The 20172-nt window shown below is 39.8% G+C and overlaps 1 protein-coding gene across 1 annotated transcript in view; it reads right to left on the reverse strand.

Moving 5' to 3' along the window:
* Positions 1-20172, reverse strand: part of COL4A3 (collagen type IV alpha 3 chain) — a 73268-nt gene that overhangs the window by 46951 nt on the left and 6145 nt on the right. The window contains exons 4-21 of the mRNA XM_054722847.1: positions 19013-19057; positions 18411-18455; positions 17661-17723; positions 16913-16966; positions 16069-16095; positions 14760-14837; positions 14057-14119; positions 13896-13931; positions 12840-12881; positions 12535-12612; positions 10635-10697; positions 10187-10246; positions 8420-8464; positions 8101-8154; positions 7141-7182; positions 4942-5026; positions 3635-3670; positions 1887-2051 (exon numbers count right to left, since the gene is read on the reverse strand). Of these exons, the coding sequence (XP_054578822.1) occupies positions 1887-2051; positions 3635-3670; positions 4942-5026; positions 7141-7182; positions 8101-8154; positions 8420-8464; positions 10187-10246; positions 10635-10697; positions 12535-12612; positions 12840-12881; positions 13896-13931; positions 14057-14119; positions 14760-14837; positions 16069-16095; positions 16913-16966; positions 17661-17723; positions 18411-18455; positions 19013-19057 (1081 nt within the window). The remainder of the gene's footprint in view (positions 1-1886; positions 2052-3634; positions 3671-4941; positions 5027-7140; positions 7183-8100; positions 8155-8419; positions 8465-10186; positions 10247-10634; positions 10698-12534; positions 12613-12839; positions 12882-13895; positions 13932-14056; positions 14120-14759; positions 14838-16068; positions 16096-16912; positions 16967-17660; positions 17724-18410; positions 18456-19012; positions 19058-20172) is intronic.

The raw sequence follows: 20172 nt of genomic DNA on the forward strand, positions 1-20172 counted from the left end.
ATACAGGTTGAAGGCCATGCTGATGAAACTAAATATTCAAAAACAGTACCTATAGCTGCCCAAAATTTCATTGCAACAAGATAACACTGGAAACACTTAGTTTGGGTGGAACTTGGTGTGCGTTATATTAGGTCTGCTTGACTGTGAAAAGAATGCCCTTTTTGTGATCCAGTTTTCTGTGTCTTCAAGGTGACTGGGTAGTTATCTTTAAACAGTAAAATCAGATGGCAGTTTTATACTTAATGTAGACTTATATGTATACTTACACATTGATACATTTATATGTACTTAACAAATGGTCATACTCATTTCATACTTAATTCAACAAGTAGTTGAATACCTGCCATGTTCCATCCCCCTGTAAGCAAACGATGGGGCTTAAAACAGCAGAGAAGACACAGTCCTTGACCTCAAGGAGCTTTGATTCTTTTAGAGGAAACTGACCAAGACAGGGCAATGTGAAACATTATACAACCGGGCTAAGCATGAGTGTTTAGGGTGCGGGCTCAATGAAAACTGTCTGCAGGGCTTGAATTTGAAGCTGCAACTGGGCGAACAGACAGATGTCGCTTAGCAAGAGAAGATAGCAAGCCAGGGCAGTCTCCAAGGGGAGAGGGAGTGGTACAGGGGCCAGATACTGACTTCAGCATCCATTCGGTACAAGAACTGTGCACATCAGGCTTGCCATCAATAAAATGAGGACACGGCCCACATCTTGAGAAAGACGCGGAGGACTAGGAATTGTTAAAATCCATAGTAAGGTTTTAGTTTAGTTTTGTTTTGCTTTGTTTTCCATATTGGTCTATACCGTAACTTGACAGATTTATTCTTGGACATTATATCCTTTATTAATGGGATAATTTCTTAAGTTGTCATTGGCCTAAAGAAATGCTTTTATTTTATTTTTTAAAATATTGCTCACATAACCAGACTCTTAACTGAACTGTCTTAGTAATACTAAAAGTCTTCCAGATTATTCTTTTGGATTTTCTACATTTGTAATCATATTGTCTATAAAAACTGTCTCTTTCCTTTCAAATAGTCCCTGACACAGAAAATTCTTAAGGCTATTACGAGAGTTGAGGATAAATCATAAGACCTGCCAGCCACCTGCCAGGCACCTGCCAGGAAGGGTATTTAAAATACAAAGAGTGACCTATATTTTTTCATAGGTTCTATGTACCTATCAGCCAATACAGATGCCGAGTGGCTATTCAGAGAGATGGAGAGGAAAGGACACCTGAACCTGAACCTCCAGGTACCACTTCAAATCCTGAGGACCCCAGCTCTGTGGTCTCTGACCCACTCCACCTGGCAGCATCTTGTCTTGAGCCCATACTGCACACCTACAGCCTCTTGCTCTGGGGCTTCCCTGCTGATGCCAAAGCATGGGATGCCCTGAGAGCCAGGCAAACACAGCCTGGAGGTGTGAGGGGTGGGCAGGCCGGTGCTGTGGGAGCACGTCTTTGACTCAGGAGAAGTAGAAGCTGGTGGATAAATTCTTGCCTCTTTCTCCCCTGGGACAGGTTATCCTGAGACAAAGTTACACAGCTTCTTGGAAGACAGTCTCCAGGGACTGAACAAGCAGTTGCCCTTGGCCTAGGCCAACTTGATAATCATCACTCCTTCCCTGCCCCATAACTCGTGTCCCTGTCTCTCACTCTGCCGTCTGTGGGAACTCCGGGTAAAGCTTTGCTGCACTTGCAGAGTAGTCATGCCACCGTAGTTGTTTCCACAGAGAGCTGATAAAATGAAACCAGTGGAAAGCTAACTGCTAAGATCCACGCAGGCTGACGGCCAAGTTCTAAGTGAGGCCCTCTGCCTCTGATTCGCACACACCTGTCACTGGGCAATGTACACAAAACGGACCCATTAGGCATCTTTACCTGGTGGTCCCGGAGGTCCCGGCAGCCCTGGAGGGCCTGGTGAACCAGGACAACCCGAGGCCCCGGGAGACCCCACTGCGTTCTTTCCTGGGGGTCCTCGCTCCCCTTTACTTCCTTTCATGCCTGGTGGTCCAGGGGCTCCTCTGAGGCCAGGCTTTGATGACCCTTGGAGAAAAAGAATCATTTTATTATATTTTAATTTTTCCCTGATTAACATATGATTATTTTCAATTGAAAAATGTGATGTATTCTGATTTATAACAGTTGCACCACTGAAAGGTATATTGAGCATATAAAATTAAGAGTATCTTTCTTTTTTCATGTGACCTTGTTAAATGATCACAGTACAGCGGAGCTCAGAACTCTCCATGCCCACAAGCTAATTTATGTCGTTTATGACAAGAGACTGAGACAGAGTTTGGGATGCACAGTAGCCCTTTTACTTAAAAGGACTTCATGAGAATTCTTCAATCTATGCTATTTTGTAGACTTTTAAATTAGAGACTATGAGATGCCTACTTTGTAGTGTCCCAAAGAAGAAAGAAAGTTGTAATTGGACTTCATTCCTGCCAATTGTCTTAGATATGGAAGGACGTGCTGGGGGAGGAGGCACCTCCTGGGAGAGATGCCAGGCCCGGTGGTACAAAATGCATTTCATCTATCTCTCCTAAGATGATGAGGATGTGAGGAGGGGGGAAGTCTTGAATCTCTGCCTCAAAAACGGTTTAATTGTTAAGCAGAGAGACCTCATCACCAAGGGACTGAGAAAAATCTGATTATTTCTGATTATTGAGCCGAAGGATTTGAGCATAAAGGTAAATGCCTCTGACTGACACTGTTTTAGAGCTTTATAATTTTCACTCACTGGCTTCTGGAAGGAGCCTATCTATTCATTACTTAGGGGCCAGGCGTGTAGAAAGAAGTCTTCTGTAACCTTTGGCCAGACCTCTGAAATATCCTTTTGTCCCTCTAACTTCAAGAGACACTCACAGTTTATAGTTTGATGTATATGTTTTTATGCACATGCAAGTACACGTACTATTTATCCATTCACCTATTTTTCCAATAGGATGATAATATATACATACTTCTGCAATCTGCTTAATTACAATTCATTTTCCAAATTAGGAACTAGTTTAAATGTACATGGTATAAAGAAAAATATAATGGATGGCAAGACTTATCAAATGTTTGCTATATTTTTCTTAGTTTCTCTTCCTTTACAAAATGACACATTACATCATTATAGTTATAATTGCGGCCTCTGTGGAACCATCTTTGATTCTATTTCTCCTTCCTTTCTCAAGAAGCAACCACGCTAATGACTGATGGATGCTACTACTTTAAGGAATTGTCTGTTTCTATAAACAATATATTGTAAAATTTAAAATGTCACATAAAAAAGTATAACCTATGAATTCTTATGAAACTTGAAAACTGATTTTTAACCAAGCTAATCGCCATCAAACTAGTTTTTCTCTCTCTGTGCCTCCTCCGAGTTTCAAGGCTTCTTCTCATATTCCCAGCTTGCTGTCTTACACTTAGTTAAAACCGCTGAGAAGTGAAAAAGAGCATTTCTACAACACTCTGTATAATTTTCCACTTCCTTTTCACAAGTAAGAATTTGCAAACACTTTTATACCAATTAATGAAAGATTTGCCTCCTGTAAATAATGCAAACTTACTAGAGCAGTGCATTTTACTTTTTAATAGCATTTCTGTTGATACCCCGAGAAATATGTACCTACCAGGCCTTCCAGGATCTCCGGGGGGGCCACTGGGACCTATGAATATAGAACAGCAATGAATTGCTTACGAAGAAATAAATACCTTTGTCGCCCCATTTTTGCAATCTTGGGTTATAATATAATAATAATTAATAATAAATAATTTTCATACTTTTTATATTCTTTTTCTCAAGGGCGGGGCGGAGGCGGGGCCGGGGGCGAAGGGAAACGCGGGCGGGCCGGAGGAGAAGGCGAGGCGGGCGGCAAAGGAGGAACGGAGGCGGGGTAGAGTGCAGCAGGAAATCCCATTGCAGGAATTTTCCTGCAACGGGAAAGCTAGTAGATAAATATTAGAAAACTTTACTTATTTAGACAAACTGCAGAGAAGAAACTAATCTCAGATATCATTTTCAAATAATTCAGCAGAAACTCACTAAGAGCCTACTCTGTGTGTACTTTGCTGGGATGGTTCCGAGACAAGAAAAGCAAACAGCTGGAATTGTTAAGGATCTGTAGTTTGGGCTGGTGTCCCACCTCAGATTGCTTCTAGCTCTAATATTGCCTTAAAAAAAATCTGTATCTAAATGTATCTGTCTGTTCATTTAAATACACTGGGAATTTTTCCTTTAAGCACACATCTCCTTTGAAATCCTATTTAAACCAATAATTTGCCTAGATTAGTCTTCTCAATCCTGCTGCACGTTAGAATAATCTGAGGCGCTTTCACAATCTGCTCATGTCCAGAGCCTTCCTCCTGACAAATCAGAATCATAGGGGGACCCTGATGTGGGCATCAGTGAAGAAGTCCCAGGGTTTCTAAGGCACAGCCAGAGATGAGAGAGCTCATGGCCGAGACCTTTCCAATCCATCAAAGGGGGCAGAAGATAAGTAAGTGTGTCTTTAATTCATGGTGCCAGGCGTCAGGAAACCAGGGCTTCAGTCACCCCTTGCCACTGTTGGTGTGGATTTGCTCAAATTCCAGCCATTCAGGTCTCCATTTTTATATCTGTAATCCCGCTGAGATTACAGATTTCTTACACTCCCTGGTCCTGCCCTCGGACCATGTGAGTGTCTGCTTGCCAGACTTGAACTTCGTGATTTCCTGCATGAAGTTAATTTAATGACTTTTTGGTATTTTCATTCAAAAGTTTCACATAAAATTTTCAAGTTTTGTATGGAAATTAGGAGACACCAAAAAATACCACCATCCATGAAAATGAGGAGACTTCCCTTCTCCCCCTGCAAATTCTAGGTCTATAAGCACATGTTGTGTTACCTTGAAAGATTATAATGGTCAACAAATGCTTCAGGAAGAAATTTATTCTCACCCTGTGGGCCACGAGCTCCTTTGGGGCCCGGAGGGCCTGGAGTTCCCTCATCTCCCTTTACCGCATATGCATCATAATATTCTGTCTTAAAGAAAAAAGAAATGAAGAAAATGAAAGAATAGCTATTTATGGACATTCACTAAATGCAATGACTTCAATTTCTTCTTTTAAGCCAAAATGATACTTTCCTCATTTTTCTCAATTCATAGACTTATGTGTTAGCAGAAATAGAGTAGTCATGTATATGGCATGGACAAATCTACACTAATAAAAGAGAAACATGCAAAAATGACCGTCACTTTGCTACGCCCACCAGCCAATCAGGAGTGAGTATGCAAATTAAGATGACGGTGGCTCCACCCCCCAGCCCCTCCGGGCCTCTGGGCAGCATGAATGCAGGCACAGAATTGCTGGGCAGGGTGAGAAGCCTGCTATGAGGGGGAGGTCGGGGGGTGGTGGGAGCTACAGGAGCAGTGCTCCACCCCGGAGTGAAGACTGAAGGCAGCGCAGAGCGAAGGCCTGGGTCCCGGGTGCTGGAGGAAAACGGGTGTCGGCAGCCAGGGGAAGGAAGGCCTATTGCATGAATCTCTTCATGCAACGGGCCTCTAGTTTAAAGATAAAAGTTGATATTTCTGGTATGGCATCATATATTTCATTTATATTTACACATACATCCATACAGGCAGATATATCTATGTATGTGTAACTATGTACACAGATATTAAAGTTTCACAAAATAGTGATTTACCTTATGAATATGATCAACTTTGATATTTTTATTCTGTTCTATTTCACTTTTTGAAAATGCTTGTCCTGATGCACTGAATTTATTTTATTCTCAGGCCTACATATCAAACAGTACTCTATTGACTGTGTCTTTAACTTTCAGGACACCATTGACCTACACTAAGTACTACTGTTTCTGACATATTCTATGGACCTACTTCTGGTCTCTTTAACTATCTACTTCCTAAGCAATTTCCTCTAATGGCAGTAGATACTGCAGTTATATAGAGTTGAGCATGAGAAAATACAGAGTAAGCTAAAAATGCTTAGATTTCTTCTAAAGTGCAATTGGAAAAGTAGATTTCACTTAGAATTCAGTCCATTTATCTTGAAAAGAAGATGAAAATGTAAAAGGTTTTTAAAAACCTCTGTTTTTTTCATATTTTACATGGGGCAATTCTTTGTTGACTTGTTTAAAGATGAGGTAACAAGAACTTTGTGGTTAAACAATAACTAGAAAATAACAAAAAAGAATGCATAATAATAGAAATAATAATAATAATGTAATAATCTCCTTCGTACAATCCACAATGACCTCTTTGTGCCTGCCGAGTGTTGGCTAAGAGCTTTCACAAAATAGCCCGTTTCATCTTCCCAGCAACTCCATAAAAGTGTTTTGGGACTACTCGTGTTTGAATCATTTGCTTGTAGTATAAAGATGCAGGTTTCCAGGACCCTCCTCCAGTTACTGAGTTAAATTACTTGGTCTTAGGGGTCTGAGAACTGCATTTGCAATAGAACAGCTCCTCTCCCCATGACTCTCGTACCATACACTGTGCTGTCAATGAAGAAATGGCGGCCCTGCTCAGCACATTGCATGTGAGGACCACTGTCTTTTGAGGGAGGAGAGGAACGGATATCAGGACTCAGAGCCTGGCTCCCTTATATTCCTTTCCTTTAGCTGCAGAATCACAGAATATAGAATGTGGCCACCCTGCAGCCAGAAGCTGACAGCCATCACATCCATGTCCTCCTTGCAAGGAAGAGATGACCTGCTGAGATGGAGCTTGGGGTGGGTGATTGGTGTTTGCTGGCCCTGCATGAAACCTGGTTGAGCTTTTCCTGCTGCCTGAAGGTGCACTTGTCATGACTAGCTGGAGAGGGTGGAGCTGGCTCCCTCACCTCTGGGTGGCCAGCTGTCCTCCTACTCTATTCAGAATGCAGGATCCCCTTGGGCCAGATCTGATCCTTCCTCCCCACAGCCCAGGATGGGTACTACTAGTGCATATCAAAGACCAAAGAACCAAGTAGAAATATTTGTTCATTGTCAAATAATAACAACAGCTATTGTTTTGCCCTGGTTTGATAAAAAAAGTAAAATCTATAATCTCTATCATAACCATTAATGAGAGACCCTGTTTTAAAATTTCCTTGATCAAATATGACATTGACATTGTCTTTAATGATACTTACTGGGCCACGAAATCCTGGAGGGCCAATGTCCCCTTTCCAGCCCTATGGCAAAAAACAATTACAATTATGGGTACATTCATCAAAAGTATTTACACATTTGGTAGACTTAAAAAGCAAAATGCACAGGTAAACAATAAATGCTCAAAGTAATGTTATTTCTATGTAATATACAAACCAAGTTATAGTGAGAGGGACATTGACTTTAGATTATTTTCCTGGAGGGTTGTAGCTGGTTAAAGAGTCCTATCAGCAAGGTTCTGCAGAGGTGGTTGTTCTGGTGGTTCTCCAGATTTCTTTCATGCCACTCCCTTCAAAGGATGTCCACATGCATTGTCCACTCCGCAGTTCTCTCCCAGATTAGCGGAACTGGATTGCCAGGCTATGGGTTGTATGCAGTTCCCAGAATCCCAATGGTAACCAACCCCCTTTCCTATCTACTGAAGAGGGCATTTCAGAATTCTACTGGAAGTGGTATTATTAGAGGATAAACCTTGAATTTGCACATATACCTACATATGAAAATTATTTGAATATGTCTGCAACATGTGGTCAGAAAGAAACAATGTGGAATACACTTCACAACTAACTGATGATGACTTTTCAGTGTGTAATGGCCCAGCTTGAGACTCATGGAGCCACCTATCCTTATGCTTGACCTCCAATAACCCGAAACTTTCTACAATCCCCGGCCTTTTCCAGGTCCTTCCTTGTGGGGAGCTGAAATATCACTGGTCCTAAGCTTCTACTACATAGAATAAATTTAATATCTTTTCCACTAGACAGACCTTCAAGTGTTTAAGTAAAGTTGCTACATCTCTCACTTCTTATTAAGTATACTAAGGCATTTTAAAGAACACTGTTTGCAATTTCTTGTACCTAGTTACAGAGTGAGGGGGGAAAAGTGGGCAACACCCAACCAATTGAAAAAGGCTGAAGATAGAACATGAGGAAAGGGATTACCTTAATGCCATCTTCGCCCCTCAACCCAGGGAAGCCCCTGCTGCCTTTGGCTCCCTAAAGAACAGAGCGAAGAAAATGGGTCAGAAGACACATGAATCAATTTCTTCTGTTGGAAGCAGAACGGTTTGAATTCCTTTCTGAAAAAAGAAAATGTGCTCAGTTGATCTCTCTTTGTAGTGTAAAATTATGATTCTCAAATGTAATTTTTAAAAACTGCATGTTTTTGGTTATTTTATTACTAAGTGACTCTCAAAAAAATCCTTCTTTATCTAATAGGATTGACATTTTCACTATATCAGCAGGTAAACCATGCCTTTACCTCAGTGCCAGGGAACCCAGGGGCCCCGTCTTTTCCAGGTTTCCCCTAAAAAACAAACAAAACAAAAACATGTAATCTAGTAAATGTGGATAATATTAATAAACACGGAAAACTTAAGTGAGATCATCATCTCCTCTCAACCTCAGGCAAGAAAGCTTGACTGATGCTTCCCTCCCAGTTATTAGAAGGACAAATATTAATCACAGGACACACAAACATCTCCTCTTGCAAGGAAGGCAGAGACCAATGGGAATGGGAAATAAGGAAGAAAGAGAGGAAATTAAGAGCTAAGCTTAAATTGATACTGTCCATCCAAGTTTGGAAGGAAAATCAAGCAAGCACTGAGCTGAGAGGTGGACAAGGAAACACAAAAAGTGGAAGGTTTCACAGTCAATTTATTTATTTGAAATGTTGCCAGTTCCATGAATTCCAGATATGCCTGTGTTTAAATATATGTATAAAAAGTATGTTGCAATGTCCAAACAGATAGGGCTCTTGGATGAACTATTATGGTATTTACCTTCCATGATAGAATTAAAAATCATACTGGTTCAATATTTCTTCTTAGAAAAAAAAATACTTTTCCTAGTATATACATTTTAGAGTTTTAAAATAATACTAGAGGCCCAGTGCATGATTGAATCATGCACGTGTAGGGTCCCCTACACGCTTTCACTTTTCGCGGTGGAGCTGGGTGCCTGTCTGCTGGTGCACCAGGCCTTTCAGAAGCCTCCAGCTTGGCGGAGGCTTCTGAAAGGCCTGGTGCCCGAGCAGACAGGCACCCAGCTCCCCCACTTTTGATGGTCCGCGGCGCTGAGGGAGGCTACTCCCGCCCCCTGCGCCTCTCAACGGCTGCTGAGGGGGGCTGCTGCGGACACCTGGCTACCCTGCCGTTGAGAGGTGCAGCTGGGTGTCTATGGCAGGCCCCCTCAGCAGCCGTGGATCTGGCCGTTGAGAGGCGCAGGGGGCGGGAGTCCCGCCCCCTGCACCTCTCAACAGCAGGGTAGCTCCCCTCAGTGGCAGTGGATCCGTGCCTCTCAATAGCTGGATAGGCCACCCAGAGTCCCGTCCCCCAGCCTCCCGCCAACCAATCGTGGGCGTAGTGGAGTGATGGTAATTTATATGTTACTCTATTATTAGATAGGATGTACATGTATTTAAATCTTTTCAAAATAGAGCTGGGTGGGAGAGAGGGCCCCTATTGCTCTGTCTTCCCTGTATCTCACTTCTCATCACAGTGTGCCCAGTGCCCTGTGGAGCTGTCCTCTCTCTGTGTGGTTCTGATGGGGCTGTCAGCCACAGGAGCCCCCTGCCCCACTGGCCTGGCCAATCATGGTATCTTTTATTCCTGAACATGGTCACTTTTCCAGAATTAAACACATGACCCAAGCTGAGCCAATCAGAGTGATTCTGTGGGATTTTATATATGGACACACTCTTTCTCCTTGGATACTATTAACCTGAAGTTGTCTGTTGCTCATTCTCCTCATTGCCCCCTAGATGAAAGATCATTTGGTAAAGGAGAGAATGAGGCAAACACACAGAGAGGAGCAGAAGAGAAATGGAGAGTGTCCTGCCCATGTTGTTTCAGTCTCTTGGAGTCCTTGAACTTCTTAGATACTTGAACAAATAAATTTCACTTCTCAAACCTTTAAACATTTTAAAAAATCTAAGCTAGTTTGAGTTGGCCATCTTATACTTGTCACCTAAAGAGTGCTAAATGCTGCCCAATAGAGGCGGCATATGACAATGAATTTCCTAGTTTACCTGTGAACCAGGTTCTCCAGGGGCACCTTTTTCTGATCCATAAGAGTCTCCTGGTGGTCCCTGTATTAATGAGAGTTATGTCAAGTTTTACAAATTATTGATTTTTGACTTACATTGATTTTTATTCACCTTTCCCTTCTACTTATTCTGCTACATTTAAAAATGTTGAAATGATGGGTCATCTAAGAGGGAAGTCTTACTTATGAGTATTAATTAAAAAACAGATGCTAAAAAAACAGATACTGAAAATAAATTCTAGGATGGGTGAAACAGTGTTAGGATTTCAGCTAGAAGTGGCCATAAAATAATTTCTATGTTCATGACTTCTGTGGTAAAATACTATTGGTCTTTAGCTAATCTTAAGATTTGAAGATAGGTCAGCCATTAAAATGTCCACTAAGGTTTTATTTTGTGTTTCAAAGGAACAACATGACTCTAAATGACCTACTATGGGTCCAGGAGGTCCGGGTTGGCCCATCATGCCCTTGTCTCCCTTCTCCCCTTTGAGTTCCTGCCACAAAAACAATTTAAGGTCATTACAAACAGATCAAACAAGATTTTACTGCTTATACTTAGAAAAGTCTTCTAACTGTTAAATACACTGGATTTACAGAATACCTATGTACTTCCTGTTAACACGACACATTATCATTTTTCACATTTTGAATTTTATAACTATGAACCCACTGAAATCATATACTAATTTTTTAAAAGAAACTATCTTTTTTTAAAATCAAACTACATTAAACTAATCTGAATTCCCGAATCAGCTTTCTATAAGCACAATCACATCATTTCTAATGTGTTTTACCTTAATTTTTAATATATTGAAAAGATTTTAATTGCAATCAATTATTTTCTGAGTAAATGTTACAATGAGAATTTGATTTATTAATCACGTTTGTTTTTGCTTTTATCATGTTTTATTGATTATATTTTTTCCAATGTGTGTCTTCTCTTGAGGGCATCATTTCTTTCAAATTCATTTTCCCCATCCTGGGTGATATCTTCCAGATTTAGATTTTTGTTAGGATAAGGTATTTTTTCCTATCAATTTTCAGCCAATAAAGTTTTTTTTTTGTTTTGTTTTTTTAAAAATATATTTTATTGATTTTTCACAGAGAGGAAGAGAGAGGGATAGAGAGTTAGAAACATCGATGAGAGAGAAACATCGATCAGCTGCCTCCTGCACGCCCCCTACTGGGGATGTGCCCGCAACCAAAGTACATGCCCTTGACCTGAATCGAACCTGGGACCTTTCAGTCCATAGGCTGACGCTCTACCCACTGAGCCAAACCGGTTTCGGCAGCCAATAAAGTTTTAAAATTTATTAATTTTATTTTTGTTAATTACCTCTGGAAAATTTAGGTTTTTTTTCTCTTTAGGTCAAACCCCACACCCCCCAGTCTTTGATGTGAATTATTTTTTTGTCATATTACATTTTACTATATTTTGTTTTGAAAATTTCTATTATTAAAAATTATATTGGAGAGTGATGGCTAAGGGGTTTCTCTTTGGTGTGATGCAAATGTTCTAATTAAATGTGGTAATAGTTGCGAAACTATGAATATACTAAAAGCCATTTAATTATACACTAAATAAGTCATTTTATGGTCTGTGAATTATATTTAATACAGCTGTTAAAATTCCTTATTACTAAAACCCATGAATTGAATAAAGAAGATGAATTTTATGGCATGTGAATTATATCTCAATCAAGCTTTTATTAAAACACAATTAATTATAAGTTTATAAGATAAGAGTGTTTTATGCTTATTTCTTAGTTAATCCATTAGAAAATTGTTAGCTACCTCCTTGCTTCTCCATCCCCCTTCCCAGACATTCCAGGATCAACCTAGTGTCAGGATTGGTGTATGATATTGTGGTGCACTTCTGAGCATTTGATTCAGCTCTGTACTCTGAAAGCAAATGTTAATGTCCAAATACAAGACTATAGTATCCTTGGAGAGGGATGGGGCCCAAATTATCCTTGGGATTATGATGGCAGGATAAAAATGTCCCTTATAATTATGACACCATTCCATTCATATCTTTAGGTTCTCCCATCCAATTGGCTCAGAGCTGCACACCCAATTTGTAATAATTTATTCAAAAATACTCACTAAATACCCACTCTGTGTTAGTGACAATGGGAAAGACTGAGAGTAAAGGGTGAGCCAGATTTCACATTTTTTTGGTTCATGAGTATAAAATAAGGAAGGAATAAAACCTTGAGGCTCAGTAAGGCTGAGAGGATTGGGCTGAGTGGGGATTAGGTGACAACTTATAGAAAAAAAAGGTAAGGGAAATGGAAAGGCACAACCCTAATAATAAAATTGAAGAGTTACCGTTCTGTTATCTGGGCCAGTCAGCGTCACAATAACAGTTCCTGGTGATCCAGGAGGTCCTATTAATCCTTTCACACCCTAAAGATAAATATACTCAAGAATTAAAAACTAAACCACATTATCTTTACTATGTTTGAGAGAGCTAGTACTTTCCCCATTAGTGCTCTTGTAAGAAAACAGCAAACGAAAGTTTGAGACACAACAAATGCATTCATTTCAGTGTGACTTACTGAATAAAATGTATAGCTAATTGCTATGGAACTTCAAATATCTTGCCCACAAATAAACCATAGTATTTAAATTACCCGCTCTCCTTTTTGTCCAATCACATTATCACCCATGTGACCCTGTAAGAAATACAAAACCAAATTATTTTTGAAAAAGGAATACGAATACATTTTCTAAACCCTTTGAAGTTCTAATACTTGTAACTGAACACTTATATTTTAACTTTTCCCCACAGGGTCACAATTGTCATTTTATTTAATCTTGGAATAATGTATTATTTTTTTAAAATTAAAGTATAGTTGATATATAATATTATATGTTTCAGGTGTATAGCATAGTGACTCTACATTTATATACCTTACTAAGTAATCACCACAATAAATCTAGAATCATCTGTCATCGTACAAAATTGTTATGATATTACTGACTCTGCACATTAGTCCCCATATCTTTATAACAAGAAGTTTGTACCTTATATTCCCCTTTACTGTTTTTACCCTCATCCCACCCCTCTAGCAACGCTCAGTTTGTTCTTTGTATCTGTGAGTCTGTTTCTGATTTTTTGTTTGTTCATTTGTTTTGTTTTTTAGATTCTGCATATAAGTGAAATCATATAGTGTTTGTCTTTCTCTGTCTGGCTTATTTCACAAAGCATAAACCCTCCAGGTCCATCCATGTTGTTGCAAATGAAGAGATTTCATTCTTTTTTATTGATGAATAATATCCCATTTATCTGCTCTTCTTTATCCACCTATCTATATATGGACACCTATGTTGCTTCCATATCTTGGCTATTATAAATAATGTTGCAATGGGGTACATATATTTTTTTATTTAGTGTTTTTGGATTTATTTTTTTTTTCAGATAAATGCCCAGAACTAGAATTGCTGAATCACATGGTAGCTCTATTTTTAATTTTTTAGGAACCTCCATTCTATAATGCCTACACATATCTGCATTCCCACCAACAGTGCACAAGGGTTTCCATCTGTCCACATCCTCAACAACATTTGTTATTTATTGATTTTTTTTTAATAATAGCTGTATTGACCCATGTGTGGAATCAGACTGGGTTTGGCTTTCTCATTGGGTAGGATGTTATGGCTGATATGACCTATGAACTGTAATTTACCTTAAGTCCCGGAGACCCCATGGTTCCTGGCAAACCCTAAAAAAATCCACAAATTATAATTATAGCAGGAAATGCACCAAGCCAGAAAACTGTTTAAATGTTTTAGCTATAACTCTTTCATTAGTTTATAGTGTCTACAGCAATGGCGACTTAGTACTCACAAAGAATCCCGGAGGGCCAGGTGGGCCCACAGGTCCAGGAAAACCTGGGAGGCCCGGCAAACCCTTCAAATTAAGAGACAAATAAGAAGAGTAAATGTACTTCTTACCTACAGACAATGCCCATTAAAATATTTTAATAAGATCTGAGGAGCATGACACCTTCAATTTATGGCTGCAGTTTAAGTAAAACCCAGTTATTACTATCATGCAAATTTTATGATAGAGCTATTACTTAACATTACAGTTTTAAATTGTGTTCAGCATGCGATACAAGTCTAGCCTTGAGTTTTAACAAATACAGAGTAAGTGGAACCTAACTCTTCCTTGGAGATTCCACCTTAGATGTAGGAAATCTTGGGTCACTGAGACAAGAAAAGATGAAAAGACATATGTACAAGTCATCTTTTTACATCAGCTTCATGCAGTGTCTTATAAGGTGAATGTTTTAGAATGAAATGAGGTGCATATGTAAATAGAAGAAATATGTATATTAAAAATGTTCTTAGGAGCGTGAGAAAGAAATATAGGGGAAAGGAGAGAGGAGAGAGAGAGAGAGAGAGAGAGAGAGAGAGAGAGAGAGAGAGAGAGAGAGAGGGAGAGAGGGAGAGAGAGAGGTGGAAAGAGAGAGAAGGACACACACAGACAGGAGAAAACAGAGAAGGGGCACTGAGGGTGGTAGGACTGTTCTCTGAAGTGCTTGTACCTGGACTCCTGGAGCTCCTGGCAGCCCGGGATCCCCTTTGCCATCATGTTCTATACCTTCTCCTTCAGCAGGAGCACCCTTGAAAATGAAATTCATTGAACATAATCAATGTTATATCTTTAACCCTTTGCACTCGCTTGCTTTTTTCTTGATTCCTTTATTCTACTCAGGATTTAATGCTAACCGTGTCGAGTCACACTCGACATCCGAGTGCAAAAGGTTAAAACCCCTTTACATGCTTATTCAAGGTCATGCTACTTCAAGGATAAAAGTGCTTTCCAGTGTGAATGAAAAAGGGGCTACATCATCAACATGATAGGCTCAGTGACCAAAAGTAACCACACAGGATGGTCTGTTCACAAATTCTGAACTGGGCAGGTCGCCTCCCAGGCCTATAGCTTCCTTAGCAAAGGTCAGTTTTTACGTTAGGTGAGCCCTGTCCCTGTTCTTATGCATCTAAGATGATATAGCTTTGAAATGTCAGTCATTTTCTTTTCTAGACCCCTGAAGGCACAATTGCTGACACTAGAGCGTGAGATCATAAGCCCCTTATTGTCATCCTGTTGCCCAATACCATCTCCATGTGCTGTAGATGTAACTATCCTGTACCCATCCATGTGAAAGAAGTTTCTCTATTTTGCTTTGTGTCCAATCCTAGAGATTCCCTTGCTTTGCTTTTTCCCACTCCCTTAATGTACCACCAATGGGTTTCATGTACCTTCCTTATGTCTCCTCCCTTTATTTTAAATTCATAAAAGAAACTGCAAAACTGCCTTCTCTGCAGCATTTTCTCAATCCTTTGAGAGTTTGCTCTGGGCATGTCCTCAAAAATTTGGCTCAAACTCTCACAAAACTTTTTTATAGGTTTGGATGTTCTTTCATTGATACCAGGGTATATACTTAGAGAAATGGCTTAGTTATCTCATTTTGAAGAATTCAAAGCATTTTCATAGTTTCTAAAATTAACAATTTACTGTGCAAGGAGGGAAAGAAGACACAAGGATGATAAAGGGTTTCCCAAGATATCAGAATTGGTGGCAATTCTGGATGTGGAATGTGGGTCCTAGCCTCGAGGAGAGCTCTTTTCTCCCAGACTCTATTTCCTTAAAGGATGATAAGAAACTTGTATACTTATGATGAGAGATAGAAGAAGTTGTTCAATAGAAATAAATATCATGTCCCAAGTATTATGGATTCTGGATTAATGATGCAATCTCATTTGTAATTTTTGTATCTCATTATTTAATAGAAGTCTCTTTCATATGTACAATTAGAGATGTTTAATAATAACATACCACAGATGTCTTACCTTTTCTCCTTTTAAGCCAATGGCACCCTAGGAAAGAAAGTGTCATATTAACCACTAGACACAAATCAAGTAAACAACATCCCACTTCTCCCTCTATTCTACCTTCTCCCTCCACTGTGTACTTTTTGCTGCCTTTACAACATGCTCAAGTCACTCTCATTTAGACAAAGTCTACCCTAAATCTTCCCCTCCCCCCGCAGTACTGCCCTTCTCTTCATGTCATCTGCACACCTCCTGTTCTATTCATCTCTGACTCATTCTTCAGTCCCACAGCTGCCACCTGCCTCTCTCCATGATGGACGTCTCCCTTGCTAAGTTCTGCCATGACTTTGACATTGCTAAAGTCAATGACAAAATGTCAGTTTCTCTCTTACTGGACTTCTCAGCAGCATTAGGCAGCTGTCTGTCACTGTCCTCTACTGAAACATGTCTTTCCTGCCCTTCCATCATACATGCCTCCTGGTCTCCTTCTACCACCAGGATCATGCCTCCTTCACAGGCTTATTCTCCTTGACCTAGAGGTTACATGCTGGAGCTCTTTAAGTCCTGGTTCTAAGCCACCCTCCTACCCCACACTCTCACTCTTTGAGTCACCCCCTCCCAGTCTCTCCTCTGCCTACTACTTAGCTCCACTGTATTCCTTTAAAGTAAAAAAAAGTCTCAACATGTAAACCTGAACTCATAAGTCATTTGTTCATTCATTCCCCAACTATCAGTTTAGTGTTTACTAGTACTATTGGCTGCACCAGACATCCCCATGATGGATTTCAATACATGGCCGTTCTGGACTAAACACTTACATTTCACTTTATGTTTCTGATGAGAGTTAGAAATGAAAACCTACCGGGACCCCTGGGTAGCCTGGTGTCCCTGGAAATCCTGGGAATCCTTGCTCACCCTGGAAGAAAGACCGTACAAAACTTGTCATTCTTCTTACTTGATCTAAAACAGCCTGTTGAGATATTTTCCCTGTTTCTCTCTTCCAACCCTGCAATGGTAAAGCTAGACAAAGTAACCAAAGTTCCTTACGGTTACTGGGTCATGAGTCTGAAGGTCAGAAAACCATTATCTTAATTGAAAACAGTATTAAAATCTATTGTTTCTCAAATTGTGCATAAATGGCGAAAGCTTAATTGTGCCAAGAACTTTTTAATTGCTGTTTCCTTGAAACCTCAGTGATTAGTTCTTTCTTGGCCACCACTCTGGGAAGAGGAGCGGGCAGTCAGGAAACAGAGGAGACGAATGAACATAGGAAAGCTCAGTCCTCCTTCTCCAAAGACATATCTTGTATTCCCAGCTTGAGTTTCCGATTTATATACAGTCACAACCTCAGATGAAAATAACTCGTTATCTTTCTGTGGGCAAATAAGAAAGAACTTCCTCCAAAGACAATCAGAAACCAAGGCATAGGAAAAAAGGAAACAGGTAGGTTCCTGGTTCAAACATCACATTTCTGCCCTGAAGACAAGTACCATTGGTTCTGGTTAAAAGAATGTTGCCAGGAAAGTCTAGCCCACCTCATTGCTACTTCAGCTTGATTGGCACATTCAGCAAAACATGGACTGATCAAGTCCTGTGTAAGAAGTACATACCTTAGAACCATTGCATCCTGGTAAACCAGCAGGACCGTAAGGTCCAGGATAGCCGGGGCTGCCCTGAAAACAGAGTAAGTTTTAAAAAGGAGAAGCAACCAGGCCCTGGGACCAGGTGGAAACAGCGAGGAAGCCAACGTGAGGGAAATGAGGAGCTAATTTAGATATAGTTATTTAAATATAAATGATTATTTAAATATTTAAGTAGTAAATTTCATTTTAGAAAATAATTTAAACAAAAATAGCAAATAAAATGGGCTAATTAAAACAAAGAATTGTCAAGTGAGGTACAGATATAAATAAAACAAAAGGCCTTTCTATATAACACGAAATCCCTTAACAACATGCTCAAGTCACTCTCATTTAGACAAAGTCTACCCTAAATCTTCCCCTCCCCCCGCAGTACTGCCCTTCTCTTCTGATGTTTTAAGCTGAAGGAAAGGAAAGGAAAAAGAAGAGGGAAATGTGCACAGAGGTAACTATTTTATAATTATATGTTATTAAACAGTTGTTCTATTCTATTCTATTCTATTCTGTTATTCTACTCTAGTCTATTCTAGTTTTTCAGGAAATACAACTTGATTTGTATGATCTACCAATCCACACTAACATATTATGCTATTCTATTGTGCCATTTTCATCATGTAGCAAATTTATCAATACCTATTTCCTTGTGCTATTGATTTAACATCTATATTAAAATGAGCTCACTTTTTATTTTTTCAGTTACACATTTCCCCCATTACTTACTGGAAGTCCAGGAGGACCTGAAAATCCTGGTAATCCACTTATTCCCTGAAGGCATAGAAAAGGGAGGGTGGCAAGAAAAACACTTGAAATGTTCAACTTATAAACAGAAAATTATTTACCATTCCAATAGCCCCGTCCTGCAACTATAATTTGGAATGGCTAAAAACTATTTAAAACACAAAAAAAGGTTTGCCAAACTTTTGTAAATCTTATATTTATATCAATTTTAAAAAGAGATGAATAAAATTGTTTTTAGAGTGTTGGGGGTAGACTTTAAAGGTGTCAATTGATTAGAGTCCAGTGCTCCAATCTTCCATGAACACCAATACGTGTGTGTGTGTCCACATTGGTGTTAGCAACGCCCAGTCCAGACACAGATATCACTCCAGATGGTTCTCCCATGCCTTTTCCATCAGTTACCACCAACCCCACATAGTCACCGCTATCTTGACTTGTACCATTATAATTTTGCCTGTTCTTAAACTTCATCTATAGAAGTGCACCATCAACAATGTACTCCTTCATGATATTTGTATAACTTCTACACTGGAGTGCTTTTTTAAAAAAAAGAATTCATTAAGCAATCAGGTCGGAATACTAACCCTTATACCTTTGGGACCAGTGAGTCCTGGAAGTCCTGGAGCGCCCTAGATCCAATTGGAAAACAAAAGTAAACACCAAGACAATTATTTGGCACCCCAAAACCCCATAAATGAAAGGTCCCAGTTTTATTGACATACCAAAGAGTTTTGCTCTTGTGATTATTTCATAGTGAACATGGTTCACTTACTTGCTTGTTTCATTGGAGCTAAAATATTTACCAGTAAGAACAAAGTTTCATTCAAACCCTTGCTACTCAAAGGAAGGGTCTAACATTAGCGTCATCTGGGAGCTTGTTAGAAAAGCAGAATCTCAGGGCCCCCACCTCCCCAGACCTAATGATTCAGATTCTGCATCTCAACAAGATGCAGTGATGATTCCTGTTCACATCAGTGTCTGACAAGTTCTGCGGTGAACCCGCCCTGGAGCCGACAGCTGCTGGGGTCTGATAAGAATGAGCGACAGTTGCAAAGGTGGTTGAGGACAGGAGCTAATGTTTCTGTACATGAGAAATACTTCATTAACAAAATGTACCTGCCAGGCACAGATAAATACTCAGCCAAGCAAGGACTGCCTGAATCAGAGATAAGCTTGCTTTGGGCGCACAATGAGCACAGTTTGAGGCCCCGTTTCTTAGAGAATAATAACCTTAAGTGGATACTATTTTAACTAGACCACTGAGTGGGAAAGTTCCATTGTCCAAAAGCTGTTTTCATTATTCCTGAGAGTTTCGGTATTTTTGTTTTGTTTTGTTTTGTTATTTCGTGACAGGGGTTACAGAGTCTTCTAAGATTGGATGGTCAAGGCCAAAGTCAGCCTTTCCTGGATGAGGTGAAATTCCTGGCTACGTGACCATGTCCCCTTCTCTGTAGGATGCTATCTTGTGTTTGCAGAAGGCAGAGGAGGGACTTGCAGGTTTTGCTTCCCCATTGTAATTATTCTCATGCAAAACAATATTTAAAAGTAAGGTAGGAAGTTTATAGATTTGAAAAATCTTTTGGTCAGGTTTTGATATCTTTGTCTACCTTGGATCAAATGATCTTGTGTGGCCACATCTATAAGCTGTGCTTTAAAATATGAACTCCATGTCAACGTGGCACAGGGCTTTCTGAATTAGCTTTACGGAATCCTTGCACATCATTGAACTCTGAGCACCATGCGT

Source organism: Eptesicus fuscus, chromosome 11, assembly GCF_027574615.1.
Source record: "Eptesicus fuscus isolate TK198812 chromosome 11, DD_ASM_mEF_20220401, whole genome shotgun sequence".
NCBI classification, from domain to species: domain Eukaryota; kingdom Metazoa; phylum Chordata; class Mammalia; order Chiroptera; family Vespertilionidae; genus Eptesicus; species Eptesicus fuscus.